This window comes from Staurois parvus, unplaced genomic scaffold (genome assembly GCF_062004578.1).
Source record: "Staurois parvus isolate SC_StPar_1 unplaced genomic scaffold, SC_StPar_1.0 ptg000011l, whole genome shotgun sequence".
NCBI lineage: Eukaryota > Metazoa > Chordata > Amphibia > Anura > Ranidae > Staurois > Staurois parvus.
Window position 1 is genome coordinate 7,181,865 of NW_028317807.1, and position 27,954 is coordinate 7,209,818.

At 44.4% G+C, this 27,954-nt stretch overlaps 1 protein-coding gene across 1 annotated transcript in view; it reads left to right on the forward strand.

Moving 5' to 3' along the window:
* The first annotated feature begins 632 nt into the window (after positions 1–632).
* The window catches only part of STRADB (STE20 related adaptor beta), an 80,667-nt gene continuing 53,345 nt past the window's right edge, over positions 633–27,954 (forward strand). The window contains exons 1-6 of the mRNA XM_089670405.1: positions 633–748; positions 6,953–7,050; positions 7,144–7,224; positions 12,181–12,243; positions 26,524–26,604; positions 26,808–26,910. Of these exons, the coding sequence (XP_089526531.1) occupies positions 12,232–12,243; positions 26,524–26,604; positions 26,808–26,910 (196 nt within the window). The 5' untranslated portion in view covers positions 633–748; positions 6,953–7,050; positions 7,144–7,224; positions 12,181–12,231. The remainder of the gene's footprint in view (positions 749–6,952; positions 7,051–7,143; positions 7,225–12,180; positions 12,244–26,523; positions 26,605–26,807; positions 26,911–27,954) is intronic.

Below are 27,954 nucleotides of genomic sequence, written 5' to 3' on the forward strand. Positions count from 1 at the left end.
TTGGGAGCTGCACAGGACCCCTTTGTCAGGCATGTGATATATTACATTTGCAGACATAGAACGATTCTATCCTAGGAGTCTGAGGGCAGCACAGGCTACGTCATTGTCGCCTAGGTAAAAAAGACAAAGTGCAGGAGCGCACACAGCAGAAAATATGCAATTATTGCGAAGGAGGGGGTAAAACGTAAAATTAGTGAAAGTGCAAAATTAGGGGGAATTACTACTTTGATTACAATTGATTGTTTGGAGCAGTGGTTCTCAACCTGTGGGTCGCGACCATCGGAAAACACATATTTCCGATGTGTAAAGAGCAGCTACTGTGTAGAAAGCAGCTGCTGTGTTGAAAGCAGCTACTCTGTTAAAAGCAGCTACTAAGTTGAAATAAGCAGTATTGGAAGTAAAACTTACACTTCATAAATTATAATTACTGGGTAAATAATTTTATGGTTGGGGGTCACCACAACATAAAGAACGGTGTTAAAGGGTTGCGGCATTAGGAAGGTTGAGAACCACTGGTTTGGAGTATCATATGAGTATACAGTCAAGCTGGGAAGAGATTTGGTTCTATCCAGACTGAGGCTTGGCTGCTGCTCTTCAGATGGAGGCTTGGTTTGTGCTCTCCAGAGTGAGGCTTGGCTTCTGCAGAGGACTATACCCTGGAGCCGACTGAGAGTGAAGCTGGAAAGGGTGATGGACCTGCTTGTTTTTTTCCCTGTCGCTCTGCAGTGAGGAAAAGAGGAACCTGCAAGTAGGAGAGCTGCTTTGTTGACTGTATTATTTTAAGTAGTGATTAGTATATTCCCTGCGTCAGGTGAACTTGTTCTGTTTAGTTATACTTGTGGTTCTATAAGGCATTTGCAACACATTTCTGGCGATGAATGTAGTCAGAAGCATTGCATCAAATTCATGACAACTCTGTAGCGTTTCATTGTTAGTAACGATCCATGCAACAAATTAAAGCAGTTCTTATTTGCAATGCTTTTGAAGGCTGGAGTAAATTGTTAATTGTGTTGCACATGTAAATATTGTGATGTGTGGCACATCTTTAAAGTGGAGCTCCACTCAAAAGGGGAAGTTTCGCTGTAAGTCTTTGTCCCCCGCTCCCCATTAAGGAATGGAACCTTTGGGGAGAGGGTATCTGAATTTGACAGGTACCCGCTCCCACTTCCGCTGCGATTGCCTAGGTGATCGAAGCGGAAGTTGTCTTCCGCCCCTCCCTCCCCGTAGTCTTCTGCGACATGTGACAGGTCCCAGAAGACTACGGGGCCATTCACAAAGCGCAGCGCTTCTCGAGCATGCACAGTGGGCATCTGGCTGTGAAGTCACAAGCTGTCACAGCCGGGTGCCCACACTGAAGATGCCGGCACCAGGGAGAGAAGACGGTTGGTGAAACCAGTGGTGGTGAGAACACCGCTGGACCGAGGGACAGGTAAGTGGCTGTATTTTAAAAGTCAGCAACTAGAGTTTTTGTAGCTGCTGATTTTTTTTTTCAGGTGGAACTCCATTTTAAGTAAATTCTGCAAAAAAATTCTCTTTAAAAGAGAGGTGAGGGAGTTAAAAAAAAACAAAACATTCATCCTCACCTAGATGGCTTCAGCATTGATCTCCCTCTGGCTCTACAGCGAGAACTGAGTGATCAAAGACTACTGATCACGCAGTTCTAGGGTCCGCTCTGAGCACAGATCAGTGACTGTTAGTGACTTTCTGCTATGCCCTTCCAGTGCTAACGAGCTCCAGAGGGATTAGGAGCAGCTGACTGAGGCTTAGCCAGCTGCCGGTCAGGCATCTGGGCGGATCCTGACAATATTGTCAGGATCGCTGCAGAGCCTGGACCGGCTCTGTAACATCACCCGACAGCAGACTTTTGCTTGCTGTCAGGTGAATGTGGGGGTGAAGAACTAAGTTCACTCCTGTGACCCACAGGAAAAGTGTGGGTAAAAGAGCTATGGCCATACTCCTTTTAAAGCAGAATTCCACCTTTAGCAAATAAAAACAATAAATACACCCATTTTTCAAAAATGTGCATTTATTGTATTTTTGCATTTGCGCTTGCAAAGCATTGTAACTACGATTAGGGGACTGTGGGTGCCATGCTCTTGCTCCTGCAGACTGTTTTTCCGGCTCGGGTCTGCACTTTGATTTTTAACTGAACTGATACTTGATACATTTCCATTACTCTCCCAACATCTCCAAATCTGCCTGTAAAACTCCGCCACTGCCTCCATTTGTCGCATTACTGCGATGTTCTGAACAGTATCCACAACCCTTTGTGAATTCCAGGGTGGCAGCTGGCTGCGGTGTTGTGAGCATAGTCAGGGTTGATGGGGGAATCCCTCCCACAGTGCTATTGTGTTCTGCCAGTGGGAAGTCTTCCCTCCTGGCAGAACACGGTGATCAGTGTTGCCGGATATAGCCAGCGGCACTAATTGTTCAATAAAAATCTGACAGGTTGGTTGTACCACCAGGGCGGCTGTACATGGATCACAATTCAGTACCTGCTGAATTTTGATCTATGTATGCCCAGCTTCAGGTACCAGGAGTAGCATGATTTTATACCCAGTTACTGTCATAACAAAAGAAAAACAATTGGCAGCTAATGAATTTTGTAATATCAAAGAGACTAACACATTAATGGAAATGTTATAGAACTGCATCATGCCACCCATCTTCCTTTTTATGCCCATATTGACCCCCAGCTCACTGGCTGCTTCCTTCTTCTTAGGGGTGTCAAACTGGTGGCCCTCCAGCTGTGTCCGGGGCCTCTTAAGGGTGAGCTTTCCTCCAACTTACCAAAGAGTCTAATAATGATGTCACCCTCCCTTCCACCAATTGGAGTGTCTTGCCAGAAACTGTCACTCAGCTCACCACAGCAAGCACCACCAGAAGGACTGATATTTAAAAGAGAGATTGCTGGAGGCACCTGCCACCATATTAAGGGCAACTTGTACAAGTACACTCTGCAGCTAAATAACAGCAAGTTGGCACACAAACTGTAAATGGGCAAGGTGATCGCGTCTCCTTAATGAATGTTACAGAATTCAAAACATTGAAAATGACAGTTGTTTTTTTTGTCCTTTTCAATTATGGCTGTTGTGCCCCCTGAACTTTGTGATGAGATCATCAAATTTGACCTGCCTGTTGTAAGGCAATGTTTTGAAAGCACATGGAAAGAGAGGTAGAAAAAAGTGAATCTCTAGTCAAAGGGCGCAGACTTTAGATTATTGCAGCATCTCTTCATTGAGAGCCGTACAATGTTTTAATGTTCCTATTTAGAGAATCCATAAAGTTTAATGGTTCGTAACTTCAGTGTTAACAACTTAGATATTATTGCTCTTAAGTGTTACTAAACCCAATACCCTGCATTCACTTTATCTAGTCTCCCACAGTACATAGAACATGGAAGTGCAATTATTTTAGTAAATAAAAACTGCTAAATACCTTTTTTCATCAGCAGTTAGAGCAGTCTTGTGACTTCTATCAGTGTCCGGCAGAGCACTGGTTAAAGCTTGTAGGCGGAGTTTTCATTCTGCTGTTGGAGGATGCAAGACCCCTGACCTCTGTCTGGACCAGGTGCGGACTGACAACTCATGGGGCCCTTGGGCAATAGGGGATCATGGGGCCCCTGTGTTCTTGCCCAAACTCAAAAAAGCCTATGAAAAAGGTACCAGGGGCATCTCATGGGGCCCCCTACTGACCCTGGCCCCCGGGCAGTGCTCGAGTTTCCAAATGGTCAGTCCGCCCCTGGTCTGGACAGCATTGATTGGTCCCAAGAAAAAAAAAACCTCTCTAGCAATACACACACAACTGAGCATGTGCAGAGTGATTCCACACAATATGTCTTATCAGGAGATAAAAGGGGGGCACTGGAAGAGGTGGAGGATCAGAGAAGTCAGGATCAAACACAATGCAGAGGATTAACCCCCTACGTTCCACAGTGAGTATAACAAGCATGCTTTACTGCATATACAGACTGATTTTACTGTTGTGAGTTTAGTAACACTTCAAGCTGGCCAAACATGGATCGATATTCATCTGGTTCATCAGGGAACAGAAGAATTTCGATCCATGTATGGGCAGGCACAGGTTAATCTATAGATCAACTTTTGTACAACCAGCCTTTCAGGTTTCCCAAACGCTCTATAGCTGGCAACACTGATTGTTGTATTCTGACAGTAGAGATTGATTCGATGTGGATGGGGGAATCTAGGCATTTTCTTTTGTTCAACCCGCTGTTTGAACGAAAAAAATTGCATAATGTATGGGCTGCCTTACTCTTCAATATATGGACTTTCAACATTGTGTGGATTATTGTCTGTTGCAAGGCCTTGTTCATGGGGGATATGGGGATACATGGAGCACTTGTGCATCCCCTGTATGGGTAATCAGCCCTCACATTGATTCCTATGCCCCATGTGGACGAGGCCCAGCTGACACAATTTCTTTATTTGGACTGTACTTGTCATAGGCCAGACTAAATGAGTGACAGCACTGGTTAGTAGAGATTCCATCCTGTGCTCACAGACATAGTGAAGGCTCTGCTGCTTAAACAGACTTAAACTCATTGATCTAACTTTCCCAAAACAGTTACATTCTAGGTATGCTGTGAATGATAATTGACACATTTTCCTAAGAGATTTTCCTAACCAAACCCATCAAATGACTGGTGTCGTAACACTGTGTCACAGTGCAGCACCATGGCAACTGCAGATCAAACGAAGGCTACAATGACTGCTTCCTTGGCTTCAAAGAATAGGAGGGTGTAGTTCCACTTTAATATCATGCAGGCGGCCCCACAACACATCAGTAGCCTGCAGAGGGTGTAAAAATAGGGCTATATTTGGAGGTACCAATGCAGGGGTGTCGAGATTTTTGAAAAATCTACTTGTCCAGGAACTAAATCGGGGCCCCAGTCTACTTGTCCTTCATGACAATCTATTTGTCCAGATAAAAAAAAATAAAAAAATTTTAACCAAAACCTTATTTAAATCGGAGGTGATTTTAGGAATGTCTGGGACTTTTAAAAGCAAAAGGGGCTTTATGGTGAACAGCACAACACTGAGGAATTAGTAGCGAGGGGATAGACCTTGCAGTGTAGTGAGCATCGATTGGCTGCTTGTCAGGAAAGGGGAGTGTCAGGCTTATCCTTTATTCCTTTTGCTGTCAGAGCCGTTTTTGCGTTTTTTGCACACGTTTAAAAAATTATTTTAGGCTTGAAGATTACAAACCCCCTAACATTATATATTTTCTGAAATTAGAGACCCTAGAGAATAAATTAGCGGAATTTTCAATTTTTTATGTAACCTGATATTACACAAAGGTCTAGGAAATGCATAATTTCAGTAAATAGTACACAAAATTAATTTTGGGGTACCAAAAAGCAATAAATTACCCTATTTTTTGGTAAAAAACTAAAAGATGAGGTTCCACCAAGTGAAATAGATATCCAACATGTCAAACCTTAAATTTGTGTGCGCTTGCGAAATGGCGACAAACTTCAGTACCCTATATTTTTTTTATAGGCGACCCTTTTAAAGCCCCTTATAGGTCATCAGTTTAGCATTATGGAGGAGGTCAGGTGCTAGAATTATTGCTCTCGTTCTGGCTTGCGTGGCGATATGTAACGCGTATCGCAATGGTTTTCATGCGTGTGCTTTTACTTTTGTACCTGCATATATGTGGGGGTGGGAAGGGGGGCTCAAATTTTTTTTGAGGGGATGTTATGATTGGATGCAACTTTGATTTTTTTTCTACTACTAAAACAAATTTTTTCTCTACTTAACTTTTTTTCATCACATAGGGGACAAAAAGTCCCCTATGTGATGATTGTTTGGTGACAGGTTGTCTTTAATGTGCTCTCCCCTGTGCTCTCCTGAATGTAATGCAGTGCACATCACACCGCATTACATTCTTTAACGGCCTTAGTGGCCGGGAATCAGTGAATGGGGACCTGGAAGTGACGTCAAACGTCAGCCTGCGGTCATCCCTGCTGCTTGTGCACCTTTTTCTTCCACACTTTTCCCTTCCACATAACTTTCTATTAATGTGCTTTGATACAGCACTTTGGGAACATCCAACTTCTTTTGCAATTACCTTTTGAGGCTTTCCCTCCTTATGGAGGGTGTCAGTGATGGTTTTCTGCACAACTGTCAGGTCAGCAGTCTTTCCCATGATTGTGATTCCCACTGAACCAGACTGAGAGACCATTTAAAGGCTCAGGAACCCTTTACAGGTGTTATGGCTTAATTAGCTGATTAGAGTGGGACACTTTGAGCCTAGAATATTGCACCTTTTCACAATATTCTGATTTTCTGATATTGTGGATTTGGGGTTTTCATGAGCTGTAAGCCATAATCATCACAATTATGACAAATCACGGCTTGAACTATCTTGCCTTGCATGTAATGAGTCTATCTCATATATTAGTTTCACCTTTTAAGTTGCATTACTGAAATAAATGAACTTTTGCACGATATTGTAATTTTTCAAGTTTCACCTGTATCTATATAAAGCGCTGTGTAAATTGATGGCGCTATATAAGTACCTGAAATAAATAAAATAAATGTATGTGTGTGTGTATATATATATATATGTGTGTGTGTGTAAAGCTCTGCGTAAATTGACGGTGCTATATAAGTATGTATAATAAATAAGTAAATACCCACTATCTCTGTGAGGTGGACCTAAATCTAGTTACAGGACCCTTCATTTTGCTTATATTCAAAGGGGGCTGAATCAATTGGCTACGTTTTTCCAGTAATTTTACCTTCAGTAAGGCAAAGCTCCCAGTCCTGGCTGTAAAATGTGAACTGCTAAATCCAAATGCTTTTTGAAGAGACTGTTATATTGCCTGCTATAGCAACCATTCAGGAAACAAATATTGGGCATCTTCTGCTGAAAGTCGTTGAAGTTATATCTCACAATTTAAATGCTGATTTGTCATCACATGTTAAAGACTCTTTCAGGAGTGCTGCCTGTTCCTGCTGCAGAAAGCATTGAGGTGTGGAAAGATTTAGCATAACAGCTGATGGAGGAACCTCTAAGGACACTCGTGTGAGTACCACTGCCCAGGACTATACAGATGTTCTGATGGATGCTTATGGACTGCACCGTGATCCTGATCAGATGCTTTCTGATTTTTAACAGACAAAACACAAAGAGGGAGAAGATGTTTCTGTGTCTGTGAGACGGCCCACAGTGCTTCCATGAAGACTGCTCACTTAAAAGGTAATCTCTTCTGCAGATCATGATAAATTAAGGACTGCTCAAATTATGAAGGGGCTGCTCCCACATCATCCTAATACAGGGGTCCTCAAACTTTTTAAACAGGGGGCCAGTTCACTGTCCCTCAGGCCGTTGGAGGGCCGGACTATAGTTTAAAAAAAAAAAAACTATGAACAAATGCGGACACAGTACAGGAGATGACCAGAGACTGCGGACATACAACGGCGGTGGGAATACTGGGCCAGCCGCTCCATAAGACGCACAGACATTTCCCCCCAAGTGTGTCTTATGGAGCGAAATAGTGCCCCATCATTGGTGTCAGTGGGAGGAATAGTGCCCCATCATTGGTGTCAGTGGGAAGAATCATGCCCCATCATTGGTGTCAATGGGAGGAATAGTGCCCCATCATTGGTGTCAGTGGGAGGAATAGTGCCCCATCATTGGTGTCAGTGGGAAGAATCATGCCCCATCATTAGTGTCAGTGGGAGAAATAGTGCCCCATCTTTGGTGTCAGTGGGAAGAAACGTGGCCCATCATTGGTGTCCTTAGGAAGAAATGTGCCCCATCATTGGTGTCAGTGGGAGGAATAGTGCCCCATCATTGGTGTCAGTGGGAGGAATAATGCCCCATCATTGGTGTCAGTGGGAGGAATAGTGCCCCATCATTGGTGTCAGTGGGAGGAATAGTGCCCCATCATTGGTGTCAGTGGGAGGAATAGTGCCCCATCATTGGTATCAGTGGGAGGAATGGTGCCCCATCATTGGTATCAGTGGGAGGAATGGTGCCCCATCATTGGTGTCAGTGGGAGGAATAGTGCCCCATCATTGGTGTCAGTGGGAGGAATAGTGCCCCATCATTGGTGTCAGTGGGAGGAATAGTGCCCCATCATTGGTGTCAGTGGGAGGAATAGTGCCCCATCATTGGTGTCAGTGGGAGGAATAGTGCCCCATCATTGGTGTCAGTGGGAGGAATAATGCCCCATCATTGGTGTCAGTGGGAGGAATAGTGCCCCATCATTGGTGTCAGTGGGAGGAATAGTGCCCCATCATTGGTATCAGTGGGAGGAATGGTGCCCCATCATTGGTGTCAGTGGGAGGAATAGTGCCCCATCATTGGTGTCAGTGGGAAGTATCATGCCCCATCATTAGTGTCAGTGAGAGAAATAGTGCCCCATCTTTGGTATCAGTGGGAAGAAACGTGCCCCATCATTGGTGTCAGTGGGAAGAAATGTGCCCCATCATTGGTGTCAGTGGGAAGAATCGTGCCCCATCATTGGTGTCAGTGGGAGGAATCGTGCCCCATCATTGGTGTCAGTGGGAGGAATAGTGCCCCATCATTGGTGTCAGTGGGAGGAATAGTGCCCCATCATTGGTGTCAGTGGGAGGAATAGTGCCCCATCATTGGTGTCAGTGGGAGGAATAGTGCCCCATCATTGGTGTCAGTGGGAGGAATGGTGCCCCATCATTGGTGTCAGTGGGAGGAATGGTGCCCCATCATTGGTATCAGTGGGACGAATGGTGCCCCATCATTGGTGTCAGTGGGAGGAATAGTGCCCCATCATTGGTGTCAGTGGGAGGAATAGTGCCCCATCATTGGTATCGGTGGGAGGAATAGTGCCCCATCATTGGTGTCAGTGGGAGGAATAGTGCCCCATCATTGGTGTCAGTGGGAGGAATAGTGCCCCATCATTGGTGTCAGTGGGAGGAATAGTGCCCCATCATTGGTGTCAGTGGGAGGAATAGTGCCCCATCATTGGTGTCAGTGGGAGGAATAGTGCCCCATCATTGGTGTCAATGGGAGGAATAGTGCCCCATCATTGGTATCAGTGGGAAGAATCGTGCCCCATCATTAGTGGGAGGAATAGTGCCCCATCTTTGGTGGCAGTGGGAAGAAACATGCCCCATCATTAGTGTCAGTGGGAGGAATAGTGCCCCATCATTGGTGTCAGTGGGAAGTATCATGCCCCATCATTAGTGTCAGTGAGAGAAATAGTGCCCCATCTTTGGTGTCAGTGGGAAGAAACGTGCCCCATCATTGGTGTCAGTGGGAAGAAACGTGCCCCATCATTGGTGTCAGTGGGAAGAAATGTGCCCCATCATTGGTGTCAGTGGGAGGAATCGTGCTCCATCATTGGTGTCAGTGGGAGGAATAGTGCCCCATCATTGGTGTCAGTGGGAGGAATAGTGCCCCATCATTGGTGTCAGTGGGAGGAATAGTGCCCCATCATTGGTGTCAGTGGGAGGAATGGTGCCCCATCATTGGTGTCAGTGGGAGGAATGGTGCCCCATCATTGGTATCAGTGGGACGAATGGTGCCCCATCATTGGTATCAGTGGGAGGAATAGTGCCCCATCATTGGTGTCAGTGGGAGGAATAGTGCCCCATCATTGGTGTCAGTGGGAGGAATAGTGCCCCATCATTGGTATCAGTGGGAGGAATAGTGCCCCATCATTGGTATCAGTGGGAGGAATAGTGCCCCATCATTGGTGTCAGTGGGAAGAATAGTGCCCCATCATTGGTGTCAGTGGGAGGAATAGTGCCCCATCATTGGTGTCAGTGGGAGGAATAGTGCCCCATCATTGGTATCAGTGGGAAGAATCGTGCCCCATCATTAGTGTCAGTGGGAGGAATAGTGCCCCATCTTTGGTGGCAGTGGGAAGAAACATGCCCCATCATTGGTGTCAGTGGGAAGAATCGTACCCCATCATTGGTGTCAGTGGGAAGAATCGTACCCCATCATTGGTGTCAGTGGGAAGAAACGTACCCCATCATTGGTGTCAGTGGGAAGAAACGTGCCCCATCATTGGTGTCAGTGGGAGGAATAGTGCCCCACCATTGGTGTCAGTGGGAGGAATAGTGCCCCATTATTAGTGTCAGTGGGGGGAGGAATAGTGCCCCATCATTAGTGTCAGTGGGGGGAGGAATAGTGCCCCATCGTTGGTGTCAGTGTGGGGGGGGGGGAATAGTGCCCCATCATTGGTGTCTGTGGGGGAAGGGGATAGTGTCCCAACATTGGTGTCAGTGGGAGGAATAGTGTCCCAACATTGGTGTCAGTGGGAGGAATAGTGTCCCATCATTGGTGTCAGTGGGAGGAATAGTGCCCCATCTTTGGTGTCAGTGGGGGAAGGAATAGTGCCCCATTGTTGGTGTCAGTGGGGGGTGGAACAGTGCCCCATCGTTGGTGTCAATGGGGGGTGGAATAGTGCCCCATCGTTGGTGTCAGTGGGGGGGGGAATAGTGCCCCATCGTTGGTGTTAGTGGGGGGAGGAATAGTGCCCCATCGTTGGTGTCAGTGGGGGAGAGGAATAGTGCCCCATCATTGCTGTCAGTGGGAGGAATAATGCCCCATCATTAGTATCAGTGACACCAATGATGGGGCACTATTCCTCCCACTGACACCAATGACACTTAACTTGCTGACCCCTGTTCCAGCATGGTGCTGCTGCAGCCAGCATACCTGGTTGCAGCAGCACCATCAGCACGACACACTTACCTGTCAGCTGTCCTTCACTCTGGCCTCTCCCTCACTCAATGTTCGCGGGGCCGCTCGGCTCCGCCTCCTCGCAGGTGATTGGCCGCCTGTGTGCCTTTCCTGAGCTACAGTTCTGGCGCCCAATCACTGGTGAGGAGGCGGAGCCGAGCGGCAGGAGTGAGGGAGTGGCCGGAGTGAATGAAAGAGCAGCGCTTCCTGGACTGGATCGTCGTGGGACTGGGACCGGGGCCAGGTAAAGTATAGCAACCCCCTGCACACCCCTGTAATTAGTGTTCCTTCCTCGCGGAAAATACACCCCTGCCGGCAGGCCGGATAACTGGCCTCGGCGGGCCGCAGTTTGAGGACCCCTGTCCTAATATGTCACCTGTCTTAAAGCGGAGTTCCACCCAAAAGGGGAAGTTCCACTTTAATGCTTTATCCACCACTCCCCATTAAGGATTGGCACCTTTGCCAATTGGAATGGGTACCCGCTCCCACTTCCGCTGTGACACGTGACAGGTCCCAGAAGACTAAGGGGCCAGTCACAAAGTGCAGCGCTTCTCGCTCATACGCAGCGGGCACCCAGCTGTGAAGCTGCAAGCTGTCACAGCCGGGTGCCCACACTAAAGATGCCGGAGCCAGGGAGAGAAGATGGCCAATGAAACCGGTGGTGAGGACACTGCTGGACCGAGGGACAGGTAAGTGGCTGTATTTTAACCTCTTGGCGCTGGCTGAACGCATATGTGCGGCCTCCCGGCATCTGGACCTAGACACTCCCAGGTATCTTTGATCCGTGCCATTTGGGTGATTTCTGTTCTTATTCTGATTTAAAAAAGGAGCCAAACAGCTATGTGACAATGAATGACTTCATACGATCACTATCCTCAAATAAAAGTCAGTTTTTTGGCATGCTCAGTCATATTTTCAATATACACACTTTGCTATTTTTTCTAGGGTATGCAAACCTTTAAGTGTGTGTGTGTGTGTGTGTGTGTGTGTGTGTGTGTGTGTGTGTGTGTGTGTGTGTGTGTGTGTGTGTGTGTGTGTGTGTGTGTGTGTTTACATTTCTTTTAATCTTTGCCTGAGTATAGATCTATGTTTGTCCCAAGCATGTTTGAATTCACTTACAGTTCTTATGATTATGGGCTGCAATGTCAATGTGAAAGGGAAATATCAAGACAAGACAGCTTTTATTTGTCCAGTGGGGTTTTTCTAGTTTGCGCAAATACCCGAGGGGATTACTGGTGCACTTGCAATCTTCCAGCATTTAATGGATCAGCCACTGAGAGATTTTTGGCCCCTCTCAGAAAATTGTCTACTTAGATGACAAAATTGTTTCTGGTTCTACCCTGGAGGAGCATGTTTAGAGACCATTTAAAGTGTTTGTTTGAGGAGAGAAGGCCTGACGCTCTCTGGAATAATACAAAGCATGTTTACATATGAAAAGGCTATGTACTAAGTAACTAACCTGTATTTTTTCAAATCTAGAAACCTGGGTGGACTCATGAAAGTTCCACCAATCAATACCTTCATGTCTCGATGTCTTGTCTGGTAAGCTTAATTTAAATGGATATATATTGTATATATTCCTGTCCTTTTTATGCCACATGACATTGGGTAAAAATACCTGGAGAGCTGCTTTAAATATGAAGACTGGAGATTCTTTTTTGTACGTGTGTGCATTTGTGGGCTTTTAAGAGGCTTGCTTGTAATCACTTTATTTGTACTGTATGTAATGTGTTCATTGTTTTACGGCTGTGTATGAGATTGTATAATCTCCTTAAAGATGGCCATAGATGGATTGAATCTTGGCTGGTTCATCAGGTACCAGCTGAAATTTGATTGTACAGTCACTAGCAGTAATCATTGTGTTCTGCCAGCAGAATACAATAACGCTATGGGAGAGATTCCACCATCAACACTGACTGTATTGATGGGGTAATCAAGCAATTGGAGTGGAAGGAAAGAAAATTGTATATTCTATTGCCTGCCTTAAATCCACCATCTACTTGTAGTACAGGGGCCTCCCTTAGTAGATACAAATTGAAAGCATTGTTTAGGTTTGTCTTCATATTATATAGTAGGAGCCATTTATTTCTGTTGCTGTCAGTCAAATCCAGTAAGGAGGAAGCTGGGGGCAGGGCCAAACCTCACTGTCTGTGTCAGTAGACTTACTGCCCAGGTCATGGCAGACAATTGTCCACCACACATAACATCATATTTTGGTGGATAGTGTGGTGGGCATTCTGGCACTAACTGACACTGATGTTGCTAGTGACTCTAATACCTTTGGCTGCAACCTGCTGACAAACTCATGCTGTGTCCAATCACAGCACAGGTTAGCAGGGGGCACTCCTACGCACGTGTGAAAACCAGGATGTTCACAGCAACATACAGGTACATCGCGTTACCTGGCTGTGCCGCCCGCTAGCAGAAAATGTACTGTTAGCTGGTGGCAAATGGCCAATACACCAAAACTCAATATAGTGCCCTTTTTTTTTTGTAAAATATAAAAGATGATATTACGTCAAGTAAATAGATGCCTACAAAATGTGTACAACCATGGAATGGCAACAAACTACTATACCTAAAAATCTTCACAGGCGATGGTTTTAAATCCTTTACACGTTATCAGTTTAGAGTTACACAGGAGGTATAATGCTAGAATTATTGCTCTCATAACGTTCGTGGCAATACCTCACAAATGTGATGTGAACATCATTTGCATATGCCTGCAGAACCTACATATGCGTTCACCTTTGCGCGTGAGCATACATTTTTATTTATACTGTATTTATGTATACTTTTTTGTTAAGTAGAGGCAAATATTACAGGTTTACAATAGATTCAAAACGTATTCAAACAAGTGTATCAACACTCATACAACCCAAATAGCATGGGCAAAATGCAATATAATGCCAAAAAAAAAAAAACACAAGGGGAGAAAGTATGATGATCAACAATTGTCACAAGGCATAGAGAGCAACTACAATGTAAAAACTTTACGTTCTACAAAAGCCCCCAGACTACAGTGAGATATCAACAGATGTATATAAAATTATTATGCATCATGTGGGATATCAAACATCTTAGGCCAGTTCAGCTGAGGATAATATATTTGGGTGAACGTGTAAGACGGTTAAACCATCCATCAATAAAGCATATAAAAAATAGCAGAGGAGGTAAAAGGAAGAAAAAAATAACAAATAAGTAAATAAATGAATAAAAGGGGAAGTGGGGGGGTTGTTGGGGAGAAAGAGAGGTAGAGGGAGCGCATAAAGGGGGACCATGGGAGGAGCCGAAGAATGTTGTGGGCCGTCAGATCTTATCGGAGATAAAGGACTCAAAGTCAGACAAGTGTCTAAAATGAGACCATACTGTCCACATAAGTTTGAACCAGTCAGAGTTATCTTCTTCCCATGTGATTATCTGTTCCATGTACTCAATCTTGTCAACTTCACAAGTCCTTCCGCCAGAGATGGAGCTTCAATCTGGCACCACCGTCTGGCTATCACAGAACGATCCGCTGTGATCAAATGCTTAAATAAGTTCTTTTTAATTATTCTTTTTTTACTATATTATTTATTTTATTTTAATTTTTTTTACATGGTCTCTTTTTTTGATCACTTATATTGCTCTCACAAAGGATGAACAACATCTGTCATGATATCTGGGGCTGTGACATGTACTCTTTACTGAGACATCTGGGGTCTATTAGACCCCAGATCTTTTCTTTGCCCATAAAAGCTTTCACAAGGGGGCTTGTTTAACTAACACTGAAACCAGAAGTAATAAAATCCTCGTAGCTTCCAGTTTTATAGACCATAGAGATGATTGGGGAACGGAAGAGCCTAGAAATGTGGCAGGAGGGGGGGGGAAACCCCTTCTGCCACATGCAAAAGCAATCCAGTCGCTCTAAAGCCACTCACTCACTTTTACATGATTCAGCATTGCGGGCTGAAGAAAAGACACCAGGGTGATGACTGCAGCTGCAGCCATGTCCCAGGTATAACCACCTCAACCCGAGAACATGCGGCTTTGTCCTTTTGCGGGTGGAAGTGATTATGTTTCAGTTAGGTGTTTGTTGGTGATAGACATTTGAGGTTATCGTAACATAATGCTTTGTGGCTTTATGAGAATGTTAAATGCCCACTTTATGTGAAAAAATACCAGTTTCACATCTGAGAAATTGTAGCCGAACCACCCCTATAGGAGCCATGGATAGGATGAGTCCCCTGTTCTCTGCCTTGGCTTTTTCACGAATCCCAGCCCCTCTCGCACACCAGGCTGAGTGCACAAATACCCAAACACAGTAAATTATTGAAAGGGATACTTGATACCCAATAGCAGTGCTGTATCAAGAGACAGGTACCAAACCAATTACCAGAGATAAACTTAACATATCATCACCTAATGAGGTTGTTAATGAGATGAGCACAAAATAAAAACAACAATGGAGGTGAAGCAGTTCAGCATGCAAAGTGACAAACAGTAAGGTTTAGGCATCCAGACCAACATGAACACCAGAAACACCAGCTGAAGTGCAGCAGTAAACAGTAGTGCAACTTGATCTATCAAAGTAAGGAAGTATACTGCTAGAGTACATTAATGGTGGTTATGCCTGGCCTAAACCAACTAGGTGTACAGTGTTTCCTTCACCACATTGCTGTAGCATAGTACCTGGCTACACAATATTCAGAGTTTCTGAAGATTACATTTGTACCACACAAATTCTTTAGGCATGACAAAACTTTATTTGGGACCATGATGGTATTATTTATCTCCACACCAGAATAAAGCAAATTAAGCAGCTAAAGTAAGGTAACTAATGGTTCAGATATTGCACATACAGCAAATTGTAGAAGACCTTTACAGTGCTCGGCATAAATGAGTACACCCGTTTTGAAAAGTAAAATTTTATTCTATATCTCAGTGAACACAAAAGAAGTTTCCAAAATTTTGACAAAACTTGAGTTTTATAGAACATTTGTTTAGCTCATTACATGAAAGTAAGGTAATAATATAACTTGCATTACAAAATCTTCAATTGTACTCAAATTAGTTGATGCAAAAATGAATACTCCCCACAACAAAAACTACATCTAGTATTTTGTATGACCTCCATGAGTTGTAAGGACAGCACCTTCTAGACATGGAATGAACAAGTTGGCGACATATTGCTCTATCTATCTTTTTCCATTCTTCAAGAACAACCTCTTTTAGAGCCTAGATGCTTGATTGAGAGTGACTGTCAACGTGTCTCTTCAGAATTCCCCATAGGTGTTCGATTGGGTTCAGATCATGAGACATACTTGGCCACTTAATCACTTTCACCCTGTTCTTCAGAAATGCAACAGTGGCCTTAGAAGTGAGTTTTGGATCATTGTCATGTTGGAAAAGTGCACGACGACCAAGGGCACAGAGTGATGGTAGCATGTTCTCTTTCAATATAGAGCAGTAAATCTGTGAATTCATGATACCATCAATGAAATGCAGCTCCCCGACTCCATCAGCACTCATGCAGCCCCACAGAAGGACACCACCATGTTTCACTGTAGGCACCATGAATTGTTCTTTGTACTCCTCACCTTTGTGACGCCATACAGTTTTGAAGCCATCAGTTCCAAAAATATTTATCTTGGTCTCATCACTCCTGAGTACAGAGCCCCAGTAGTCTTCTTCTTTTTCAGCATGGGCCCTGGCAAATTCTAGGCGTGCTTTTTTGTGCATGGACTTCAGGAGAGGCTTCCTTCATGGATGACACCCATGCACGCTATTCCTCTACAGTGGACGCCATATTGTGTCATGGGCAACAATCACCCCAGTTTGGTTTTCTACTTCTTTAGCTAACTGCTGTGAACTTGCATGGCGATTTTTTTTTTTTTTTTTTTTTTCATCTCATCAGAAGATGCTCCTCTCGAGGTGTTAACTTCCGTATACGGAGTGGACATCTCTGTGAGGATGGTTGCAATTCCATCTTTGTTACGTTTTTGTGTCACTTTTGCTACAGTATTCTGACTGATAAGTAAATCTTTGCTCATCTTCTTGTAGCCTTCACCTTTTTTTGTGTAAAGAAATTATTTTCTTTCTCAAGCCTTGTGATATTTCTCTTTTATGTGGTGCCAATGCTGACAGTATGAAATGGGAAGGGGTTTTCTTTGTTAAGTAACGCCCTTTTATAACCAACTGTCTGCTAGACACCTGCTTAATGAATAATTAGATTCACCTGTAGTTAAATTCTTGTTAATTAGGATTTTGTTGTCTAAAATTTAGCTTTGCTCCTAATGCAGGCCATAGATGGGTCGAAAATCGGCCGATTTTTCGGCCGAAAATAAAATCGGCCGATTTTCGGATCGTTAGTGGGCGATTTGGTCGGCCGTTTTTCGGTATTTTGGCCGTTTTTTTTTTTCGGTAAAGTTGGAAAAAAATCGTCCGATTTTGCCGATCGGCCGATTTTCGCGGCAATTAGTGGGCAAATCGGCCGATTTTTTACCGATAAAAAATCTGCGCATGAGCAGTGACCTGCAAGAGGAAGACAAAAAGAAGAAGAGGAAGACGATGAAGAAGAGGATGAAGAAGAAGAAGAGGAAGAAGAAGAGGATGAGGATGAAGAAGAAGAAGAGGATGAGGATGAAGAAGAAGAAGAGGATGAGGATGAAGAAGAAGAAGAGGATGAGGATGAAGAAGAAGAAGAGGATGAGGATGAAGAAGAAGAGGATGAGGATGATGAAGAAGAGGATGAGGATGATGAAGAAGAAGAGGATGAGGATGAAGAAGAAGAGGAGGATGAGGATGAAGAAGAAGAAGAGGATGATGATGAAGAAGAGGATGAGGATGATGATGAAGAAGAAGAATAGGATGAGGATGCAGAAGAAGAAGAGGATGAGGATGAAGAAGAAGAAGAGGATGAAGAAGAAGAAGAGGATGAAGAAGAAGAAGAGGATGAGGATGAAGAAGAGGATGAGGATGAAGAAGAGGATGAGTATGAAGAGGAAGAAGAGGATGAGGAAGAAGAAGAGGATGAGGATGAAGAAGAAGAAGAAGAGGATGAGGATGAAGAAGAAGAAGATGAGGATGAAGAAGAAGAAGAAGAAGAAGAAGTAGTAGGATGAAAATAAGAAGAATTCCAGTCCAGCAAAAAGTGTCTCTGCAGAGAGCTCCGCTATTTCTGACAGTTCTCTGACAGTTCCTTGACATTTACAGCGGTTGAAACATTGTATCTATTTGTTTCCGAATAAAAACATCTGTATCCTAAATGGAAACAAATAGATACATTGTTGCAACTTCTATAAATGTCAAGGAACTGTCAGAGAACTGTCAAAGAAATAGCAGAGCTCTCTGCAGGGACACTTTTTGCCGGCTCTAGACGGGTAGAAAATCGGCCGATTTTTTTTTTACCATTGATGGTAACGTCGGCCACTTGAACAACCGATTTTTCGTTTTTTAAAAGAAAAATCTGCAGTTTTTCTCCCCATCTATGGCCTGCATTAGACTTTCTTTGGGGTGTATTCATTTTTGCAACATGGTCTTGAATGAATTTGTTAATAAGAATACTTTTTTGTGTGTGCAAATTAACAAATCTTGTTTGCAATCAATGGTCCACATTTGTGGGACTATTTTGTAGTATAGTGTCCCATAGAAAATGTTGATTCTGAAAGGAAAGTAAAGGTTTTCTGACAAATCTGTTGGGGTGTACTCATTTATACTGAGCACTGTATGTCCAGGTTGCATGTAGGAGGTACATTTGTGGCATATACAGTATATGTAGCCAGATGCGGGGCTTCGGCAACATGGAGAAGGAGACAAGGCCCTCTGTTGCTCTACTTTCTACCACTTGCTGATATTATGCTGCGTTATCCCCTCCAACAAGCAGGGGGAGAGCAAAGCCAAGGAAGACCATAGACTTCTATTAAGGGAGCTGCGAATCATGGGAGTTGTAGTTCAGGACAACAGCCATGCAGTGGGGCCAGTGAACTCTTTACACAACAGTTTCCAAAAAGCACTGAGGAGCAGGGGGAGGAGCAAGATAGCTTTTACTGATCTGCACAGTAAAACTTAACCTTCATGCACAAGAGACTTGGAGAGTGCACATATGTAGCCAGGGACAGTGTCTGCCAGGCTAGAAGAGATCTGTCAGGAGGCCCAGGAGGAGAGAGAAAGAGATGCTTTTGTTGCACAATACAGACCACTATGATTGAGCTGTGCCATTGCCACAGAGGGTCTGGAGAGATCTCTCACCCTCAACTTCCCACAGGAAGTGTTCAGAGGCTCCTCTGAGAGAATGAGGGTGACAGCAGGGTGCCCCATTTCCACTGCAATCATTAACCTGAATCACAGGCACTGGTGAGAGGGCTCATCGCCCAATATATGCCCTGTTAGCAGGACCTGAGTTATTTGCGGAAGGATGTTAGGCATACCACATTGCATCTGTGCCTGACCTACTCTGCAGTTATATCCACCCCCCCTCTTTTGGACACTGCTTCTATGCCTTATCTGCTGCATCTTTACCATCCTACACTGCATGCTGGTTCATTGAGACTGCCGACAAGTGCACCAATGCTTCTTAAAGGGCCCCAATGATAGCCAACAGAAGAACCACTTAAAGGACTGCATCTCCCACTGAATCACCCTACACATCCCTCTTTTCCTTTTCCAATAATTATATTTTCCCATGGACAGTGCATACCAGTCAATCTAGGCCTAGCGTAACCACCATTACTGCACTCTGGCAATATAGCCATCCATTTGGTAGTTTAAGTTTTGTTACTGTCTACTGCTGCACCTATGGTGGCATTGCTACTGTTTATGCTGATGTGCAAGCCAAGAGTTACTACTTACCACTCAACATTCATACGCTAAAGGTGTTACCACCATTGTTAATCCAATCCTATGTTTGCTCTGTTAACACCTTTGCTTAGTAACAATATACTAAGTTGCTTTACTGATGTGCTTTATACCTAGTCCTTTGACAAAATGTAATTGTTAATTGCCAAGTACTGCTTCTAGTGAGCTTCTGTGTCATAGCATGTCCATACACTCAACCCAGTGTTTCTGAGGAGCTGAGGTTCTTGAAGAGGTCGAGACAAAGATTAAGTTCTTCCAGCAGCTCCAATGGGGGCAGCACTGCATATAGTTTGTTTTGTTACTGCCTAGCCGCATGCTGGGATGCATGTCCTCACTGTGTGCAGCCATGTGATGGGGGAGCATGTTCACTCTATAACCCATTCTTGCCCAGCATATATGAAATAATCCCTTGAGCGCCCTTGCCTTTCCTGGCCTAGCCTAACCAGTACCAATGGTAACTCATTTATACCTTCCTCATGCCTTACAGCAGTAGACCCCAATAGCAGGTCACACAACACCTGTTTCCTTTCCAGAAAACAATTCCAAAGAAGAGCCAAAACACTGGCAGCTTTTAACTCTTTTACTGAAAAGCAGTTGACTTATATTCTTCTAGTCATTTCAGTCATGATGGAACATTCCTTAGTTACAAACAGAAAACAGCAGAGATGAGAGCTGAGTCGACGAACAGCCCTATACCTTTGGAGGGTTTAGCCAGAGTCCTACATCAAATACCAAAGAGATGTTCCATTAATCCTGCATCTCTCCTTCCTTGTTTCCCCCCCTAAGGAGAAGCTCACAGAACCTAGAGCCTCAAAGATTACATTTTGGCTTGTCTTGGTCCTGCTTCTCATGACCAACTACCTATATAGACTCCTGCCAGACTATACATACAGAGCCCTGTTACCCAAGATGCCCATATTGGCAGGGACAGGGCTGGCACTATCTTTGGTGCATCCCTCTCACCAATCTGGGGACCTCTAGCAGCTACCCAGGAGCCTACATTGCTTCCTCTCACTATAAGGGTTCTTGACCTTAAGACCCCTTTAAGACGTGGAAGACCTGTGAGAGGATTCACTTGCTCAGCGGGGGAACTCTCCGCTGATCCCTGCTTAGCAAGTGGATAACAGGCCTGTGTGCGCTCCGCTGCTGTAGAGCGGACACAGACACAGCACCTCTGTTTTCTATGGGGCGGTCGGATGGAAACGGACCGCCTGTCCATTTCCACTCTACTGTCATCCAATCTGATCCACCAGACGGATGGGAAACGGATCCCCATCCATCTATTTTTAGCGTACAAGATCAGATCGGATGCTGGCCGGTGTTCTCTGACATCCGCAACTCCATAGAGAGCTATGTATGGTCTGATCGGGTCTGTCTGAAAAACTGACAGGCGGACCTGATCAGACCGTGTCAGGGCTCCCAGGTATGACCAGAGGTGTGTGACTGAAGCAGGGAAACGCAGACCTCAGATATGTTATAAACAATATAATTTATTAACACTAACAGTACAAACATAAACGCAGTGAAATACTAAAACATAATACGGTGCAAACAAACCAAACCACCCACAGATAACAGTACATACAAGCAAGCGTCGTCAGGCAGGCCGGGTCAATATCAATAAGGCAGGTAGGTACAGGGGGAGCAAGCGGAGATTGGTCGGGGTCACAAGCCAGGGATCAGAACAGGTAGCAAGCAGCGTGGTACAGAGGGTAAGACAGAGGGTTGGTCAGGAGCGAGCCGGGATCAGAGCAGGAGAAGTCAGCAGCGGTTCAGAAACAGGATGCAGGACAGAAACAGGATGCAGGACAGAAACAGGATGCAGGGCCCAGGACAAACACAACACCAAGGCAGAGTCTGCAAGTCTGGCCATCCCTTAAATACCCCAGTATCATCAGTTCCAGGTGTTAGCTGGCTGAAAGGTTGAGTCTCTGATTGCTGGGAGCACCCGCTGGCCAGCCCTGGTACTGCAGATCAAAAGGCAGGTGAGTCCCACCATTGCTGGCCAGTCCATTCCTAACAGACCGTCAGTGAGAAAGGGCCTAACTATGACGACACCTAAAAATGAAAGCAAAGCAATGGATACACTATACTAAACTAAATACACTATACAGAGGGGCAAAAAAGTATTTAGTCAGCCACCAATTGTGCAAGTTCTCCCACTTAAAAAGATGAGAGAGGCCTGTAATTGGCATCATAGGTAGACCTCACCTATGAGAGACAAAATGAGAAAAAAAATCCAGACAATCACATTGGCTGATTTGGAAAGAATTTATTTGCAAATTATGGTGGAAAATAAGTATTTGGTCAATATCAAAAGTTCATCTCAATACTTTGTTATATATCCTTTGTTGGCAATGACAGAGGTCAAACGTTTCCTGTAAGTCTTCACAAGGTTGGCACACACTGGTGCTGGTATGTTGGCCCATTCCTCCATGCAGATCTCCTCTAGAGCAGTGATGTTTTGGGGCTGTCGCTGGGCAACACGGACTTTCAACTCCCTCCAAAGGTTTTCTATGGGGTTGAGATCTGGAGACTGGCTAGGCCACTCCAGGACCTTGAAATGCTTCTTACGAAGCCACTCCTTCGTTGCTTGGGCAGTATGATTGGGATCATTGTCATGTTGGAAGACCCAGCCACGTTTCATCTTCAATGCCCTTGCATGGAAGGAAGTTTGCACTCAAAATCTCAGGATACATGACCCCATTCATTCTGTCCTGTACATGGATCAGTCGTCCTGGTCCCTTTGCGGAGAAACAGCCCCAAAGCATGATGTTGCCACCCCCATGCTTCACAGTAGGTATGGTGTTCTTTGGATGCAACTCAGCATTCTCTCTCCTCCAAACACGACGAGTTGTGTTTCTACCAAACAGTTCTCTTTTGGTTTTATCTGACCATATGACCTTCTCCCAATCCTCTTCTGGATCATCCAAATGCTCTCTAGAAACCTTCTGACGGGCCCGGACATGTACTGGCTTAAGCAGAGGGACACGTCTGGCACTGCAGGATCTGAGTCCCTGGCGACGTAGTGTGTTACTGATGGTAGCCTTTGTTACGTTGGTCCCAGCTCTCTGCAGGTCATTCTCTAGGTCCCCCCGTGTGGTCCTGGGATTTTTGCTCACCGTTCTTGTGATCATTTTGACCCCACGGGGTGAGATCTTGCATGGAGCCCCAGATCGAGGGAGATTATCAGTGGTCTTGTATGTCTTCCATTTTCTAATTATTGCTCCCACAGTTGATTTGTTCACACCAAGCTGCTTGCCTATTGCAGATTCAGTCTTCCCAGCCTGGTGCAGGTCTACAATTTTGTTTCTGGTGTCCTTCGACAGCTCTTTGGTCTTCACCATAGTGGAGTTTGCAGTGTGACTGTTTGAGGTTGTAGACAGGTGTCTTTTATACTGATAACAAGTTCAAACAGGTGCCATTGATACAGGTAATGAGTGCAGGACAGAGGAGCCTCTTAAAGAAGAAGGTACAGGTCTGTGAGAGCCAGAAATCTTGCTTGTTTGTAGGTGACCAAATATTTATTTTCCACCATAATTTGCAAATAAATTCTTTCCAAATCAGCCAATGTGATTGTCTGGATTTTTTTTCTCATTTTGTCTCTCATAGTTGAGGTCTACCTATGATGCCAATTACAGACCCCTCTCATCTTTTTTAAGTGGGAGAACTTGCACAATTGGTGGCTGACTAAATACTTTTTTGCCCCACTGTATTGCCAGAAGTATTGGGACACTCCTCCAAATCATTGGATTCAGGTGTTCCAATCACCTCCATGGCCACAGGTGTATAAAATGAAGCAGCACCTAGGCATGCAGACTGCTTCTACAAACATTTGTTAAAGAATGGGTCGCTCTCAGGAGCTCAGCGAATTCAAGCGTGGTACTGTGAAGTCCATTCATGAAATTTCCTTGCTACTAAATTTTCCACGGTCAACTGTTTGTGGTATTATAACAAAGTGGAAGCAACTGGGAATAACAGCAACTCAGCCACGAAGTGGTAGGCCTTGTAAAATGACAGAGCAGGGTCAGCGCATGCAGTGTGCAGAAGTCGCCAACTGTCTGCAGAGTCAATAGCTAAATTAGCACAACAGTGCATAGAGAGCTTCATGGAATGGGTTTCCATGGCCGAGCAGCTGCATCCAAGCCTTACATCGCCAAGTGCAATGCAAAGCGTTGGATGCAGTGGTGTAAAGCACGCCGCCACTGGACTCTAAAGCAGTGGAGACGTATTCTCTAGAGTGATTAATCACGCTTCTCTGGCTGGCAATCTGATGGATGTGTCTGGGTTTGGTGGTTTCCAGGAGAACTGTACTTGCCTGACTGCATTGTGCCAAGTGTAAATTTTGGTGGAGGGGGGATTATGGTGTGGGGTTGTTTTTCAGGGGTTGGGCTTGGCCCCTTAGTTCCAGTGAAGGGAACTCTTAACTCCCAACTTTGTGAGAACAGTTTGGGGATGTCCCCTTCCTGTTCCAACATGGCTGTGCACCAGTGCACAAAGCAAGGTCCATATAGACATGGATGAGCAAGTTTGGGGTGGAGGAACTTGCCTGGCCTGCATAGAGTCCTGACCTCAACCCGATAGAACACCTTTGGAATCAATTAGAGCGGAGATTGCGAGCCAGGCCTTCTCATCCAACATCAGTGCCTGACCTCACAAATGAGCTTGTAGAAGAATGGTCAAACATTCCCATGGACACACTACTAAACCTTGTGGACAGCCTTCCCAGAAGAGTTGAAGCTGTTAAATCTGCAAAGGGTGGGCCAACTCAGTGTTGAACCCTACGGACTAAGATTGTGATGCAATTAAAGTTCATGGGAGTGTAAAATCAGGCTTCCCAATACTTTTGGCAATATAGTGTATATTGTTATACACTTCTGATCTGACATCAGCGCCTGACCTCACAATTGCACTTCTAGAAGAATGGTCAAACATTCCCATGGACACTCTCCTAAACCTTGTGGACAGCCTTCCCAGAAGAGTTGAAGCTGTTAAATTTGCAAAGGGTGGACCAACTCGGTATTGAACCCTACGGACTAAGAATGCAATGCCATTAAAATTCATGGACGTGTAAAATCAGGCGTCCCAATACTTTTGGCAATATAGTGTATATTGTTATATATACTGTTGCAGCCAAAAAATAATCATCTGTAGATGTCAAAGTAATTTTGGCGAATGAGCCATGAGCATTCAGAAATAGATAAATCCTCCGCTATATGCAAGAAAGTAGATTCAGTGTCTACCACAGCCCTCATCTACATGTCAGCCTATAGTTTAGTAGGTTGATGCTGGAGAGGGAAAGATTCCCTACAGGCAATGATATAAAATGTCAGTTTCCTGAGGAGGCATGTTTCAGTGAATGCCAAGATTTGCCATAATAGTTAATTGTTTCTAAGGCCCTGATTCCTAATTTCCAGTCTGCCAATTTAGAGGGGTTGAGGACCTGCACCCTGTGTATTACTCTTCAAGCCACTGTAGACGTCAGTATAGTTTTCTATTGGGCTGACACCTAATATTAGGCATAAGTTCTGGAATGCCTTTTTAAGGGGTATATTATATGATCCAGGCTCCAGCCAGCTCAATATCCATTAAGGTGAAGTGAAGAAAATGTGTTACTATTTTGCTCCTGCAAGAACATTTAGGGGCCCATCTATAAAGCAATGGTATGGTCTTACATTAGCCAAACCCCTGCCAAAAGAAAAAAAACTTGTATATTTTAAAAGCATAACAATTTGTTTTACATATAGACAGATTAAACAATGTAACAATAATATAATGTAACAATACTATGCTCAAATGCCAAACTTTAAGGCTCCATGCACACTAGCTTTTTTTAAGCTCAAAAAACGCTGGCTAAAAATTGCTGGTAATAGCTGTTTTTAGTAGAGTTCAAAAGCATTTAGAAAAGTTAGCATTTTATTAGCATTTTTACAGTCAATGTCGGAATAAAAAACCTAGAACAAAGATGTTAGGAGTGCTTTAGTAGTGTTTAAGAGCATTTAATGTTTTTTCTGCTGGAAAAACGCTCCAATTAACTCTACCAAAACATTTGTTTTCTGCTCCTAGATGCTGAAGCTGAAAAACATGCTACTAGCCTAAAGCAGGCTTCAAAAGGTGGGGGCGAGTAGCGCCGGGACTAGCGGTATGTGTGAGGGGTGGGGGTTTTGACAAGCAGCGATCTCCTGTATGGCTTTCATTGAAACAGCTGAAAGCCACAGGAGGGAGAGGAGGAGAAGAGGCTTCCAGCTGCTTCACTGAAAGCCATACAGGAGATCGCTGCTTGTCACCGCTGCACACCAGATCATACCTGACCGTTCTGTTTTTCTCTCTCCCCCCCCCCCCCCCCCCCGTGTGCTCCTCAGTGTCCAGTCTCCTATTGATGTGGTGGATAGGGGGAGGGGCTGAGCACTGAGGAGCACACAGAAGAAAGGGGGCCAGGAAAGAAACGGAACGATCAGGTATGATCTTTTCCTTCCACCCACCCCTTCCTTCCTTCTTTCCTTCCTTCCACCCTCCCTCCCTTCCACCCTTTTCTCCCTCTCTGCCTCCCTTCCTTCCACCCCTCTATCACTTCTTTCCACCCCTTTCTCCCTTTCTTCCACCCCTCCCTCCCTTTCTTCCTTCCACCCCTGCCTTGCTTCCATTTCCTTTCTTCCTTCCTTCCCTCTGCATAAAACATTTAACAGTGCCATTTCATGAGATAATTTATGGGGGCGTGTTTAGGGGTGGGGCAGGGTAGGGGTTGGATGGGGCAACTGGTGGCGAGTAACTCTCAAGTCCTGGCTAGTAGCTTAGGACTTGAAATTTTGAGCCCTGGCCTAAAGTAGTGTGCATGCTCACATAGGATAACACTATTTAGCTTCTAGGAGCAGACAAAAATGCTAATAACAGCTTCTGGGAGCCTAACAAAATGCTAATGTGCGTGGAGCCTGAAAGTGCTATGTAAATGATCTTCTTTAACAGTTCACAGACATGTTTTTACTACAGGACTGCTCCTGCCTGAGACGGACACCTGTAAAATCTTTAAGCCAGAGTAAAGAATCGACTTCCAGCATCTATCCACACTGGGTAATGAAATGTCTTTTGTTTTTCATTATATATTGCAGGGTTTATGGTCTAAAAGTAAAGTCAATCTAACTGGTTACCTTTGGCTGTTAATGGAAACAATTAGTATAGTTAAGTAATAGCTGATGCTAAAGCTAAATGTGCATGCTACATATGTAGAAGCTAATAGCTGTATGGTTTCTGAAATACTCTGTTCTTTCTTTCAGGCAGGCGAGCTGCCTCAGTGCTGGATTGCTCCTGTTGTGGGAGGGCATGACGTTCCAGTATGCTCCCTTGAAGCCTCCAGCTATGAGCTCCAGGAGGAACTCGGTACTCTTGTTCTCATATTTACTCTTCCAGATAATGTAGCATAACTTAGTTTTAAACAGATCCTGTTATGTTGCCCATTCAGGCCAAAGTAACAATTTCTCTTGACATCTCACAGCCGTAATAAGTTAAACTCAATGATTCCAACTTCTTCGCCACCTCTTTATCTATGAGTGCCACTGTTCTGTTGCAGTAATGGAGTGGGGCTTCTAGGTACAAGAATACATGTTTAGTTTCTCATGTGACGTTGCTCGGGCACGAGTGTCTAGTTGCCAGACCTGAACATGGTGACGTAGGTGGGGCAGTAATGTCATCCACTTGGGTGAGCTGAAACACCATTGAACAACAGAGTTTACCAAGGGTAAATTCCTGCAGCTCGGAGGTGGCATCAGTCGTTGTACCTTGCTGGGGGAGGTGAGCCATCAGGAGGCACTGTCACTTTCTCCTGAAAAGGCAAAGTGACAGGGTCTCTTGAAGCCTCCATTTTAGCAAAAGATCTGTAGTGCTTTTTTTTACACTTCTTCACATTTTATTGTTTCCATCTTTAGGCTTCCTTCAAACTGGTGCTGTCAAACCTACATTCATGTGCATTTAGATGGCATTCCTAAAACACATATAAATGCATGTGATGATTTTTCAGTTGTGCCCTTCACATGAGTATTTTCCCTTAATTTAGGTGTGAGTCAGTTTAGCTGCGTTTGTAGTATATATAGAATTATGTGCCTCCAGGATGTAAGTAGAAACTCTAAATGCAGCTAAACCTACTTTAAAGTAGTGATCTGGGAGGCATAACATTTGTTTACCTTTACCAGACCACTTTTCCTGCCTTTTGAAAAGTTAAATGCAGGAGTGCCATTGGGAATGCTTTTGCAAAACAACTGAAAGTTGTTCATTAACGGTTAATGTGCTACTGTTAAAAGAACTGCATTTTCTAGTTGTCCTCTGATAGGATTTGAAAAGATACTGCTTGCTAAAATTTACATGCTGAGAACATGATCTACTCACACACTTTCAGCTTTGTATTTAGCATGTTATACATATTTTTGT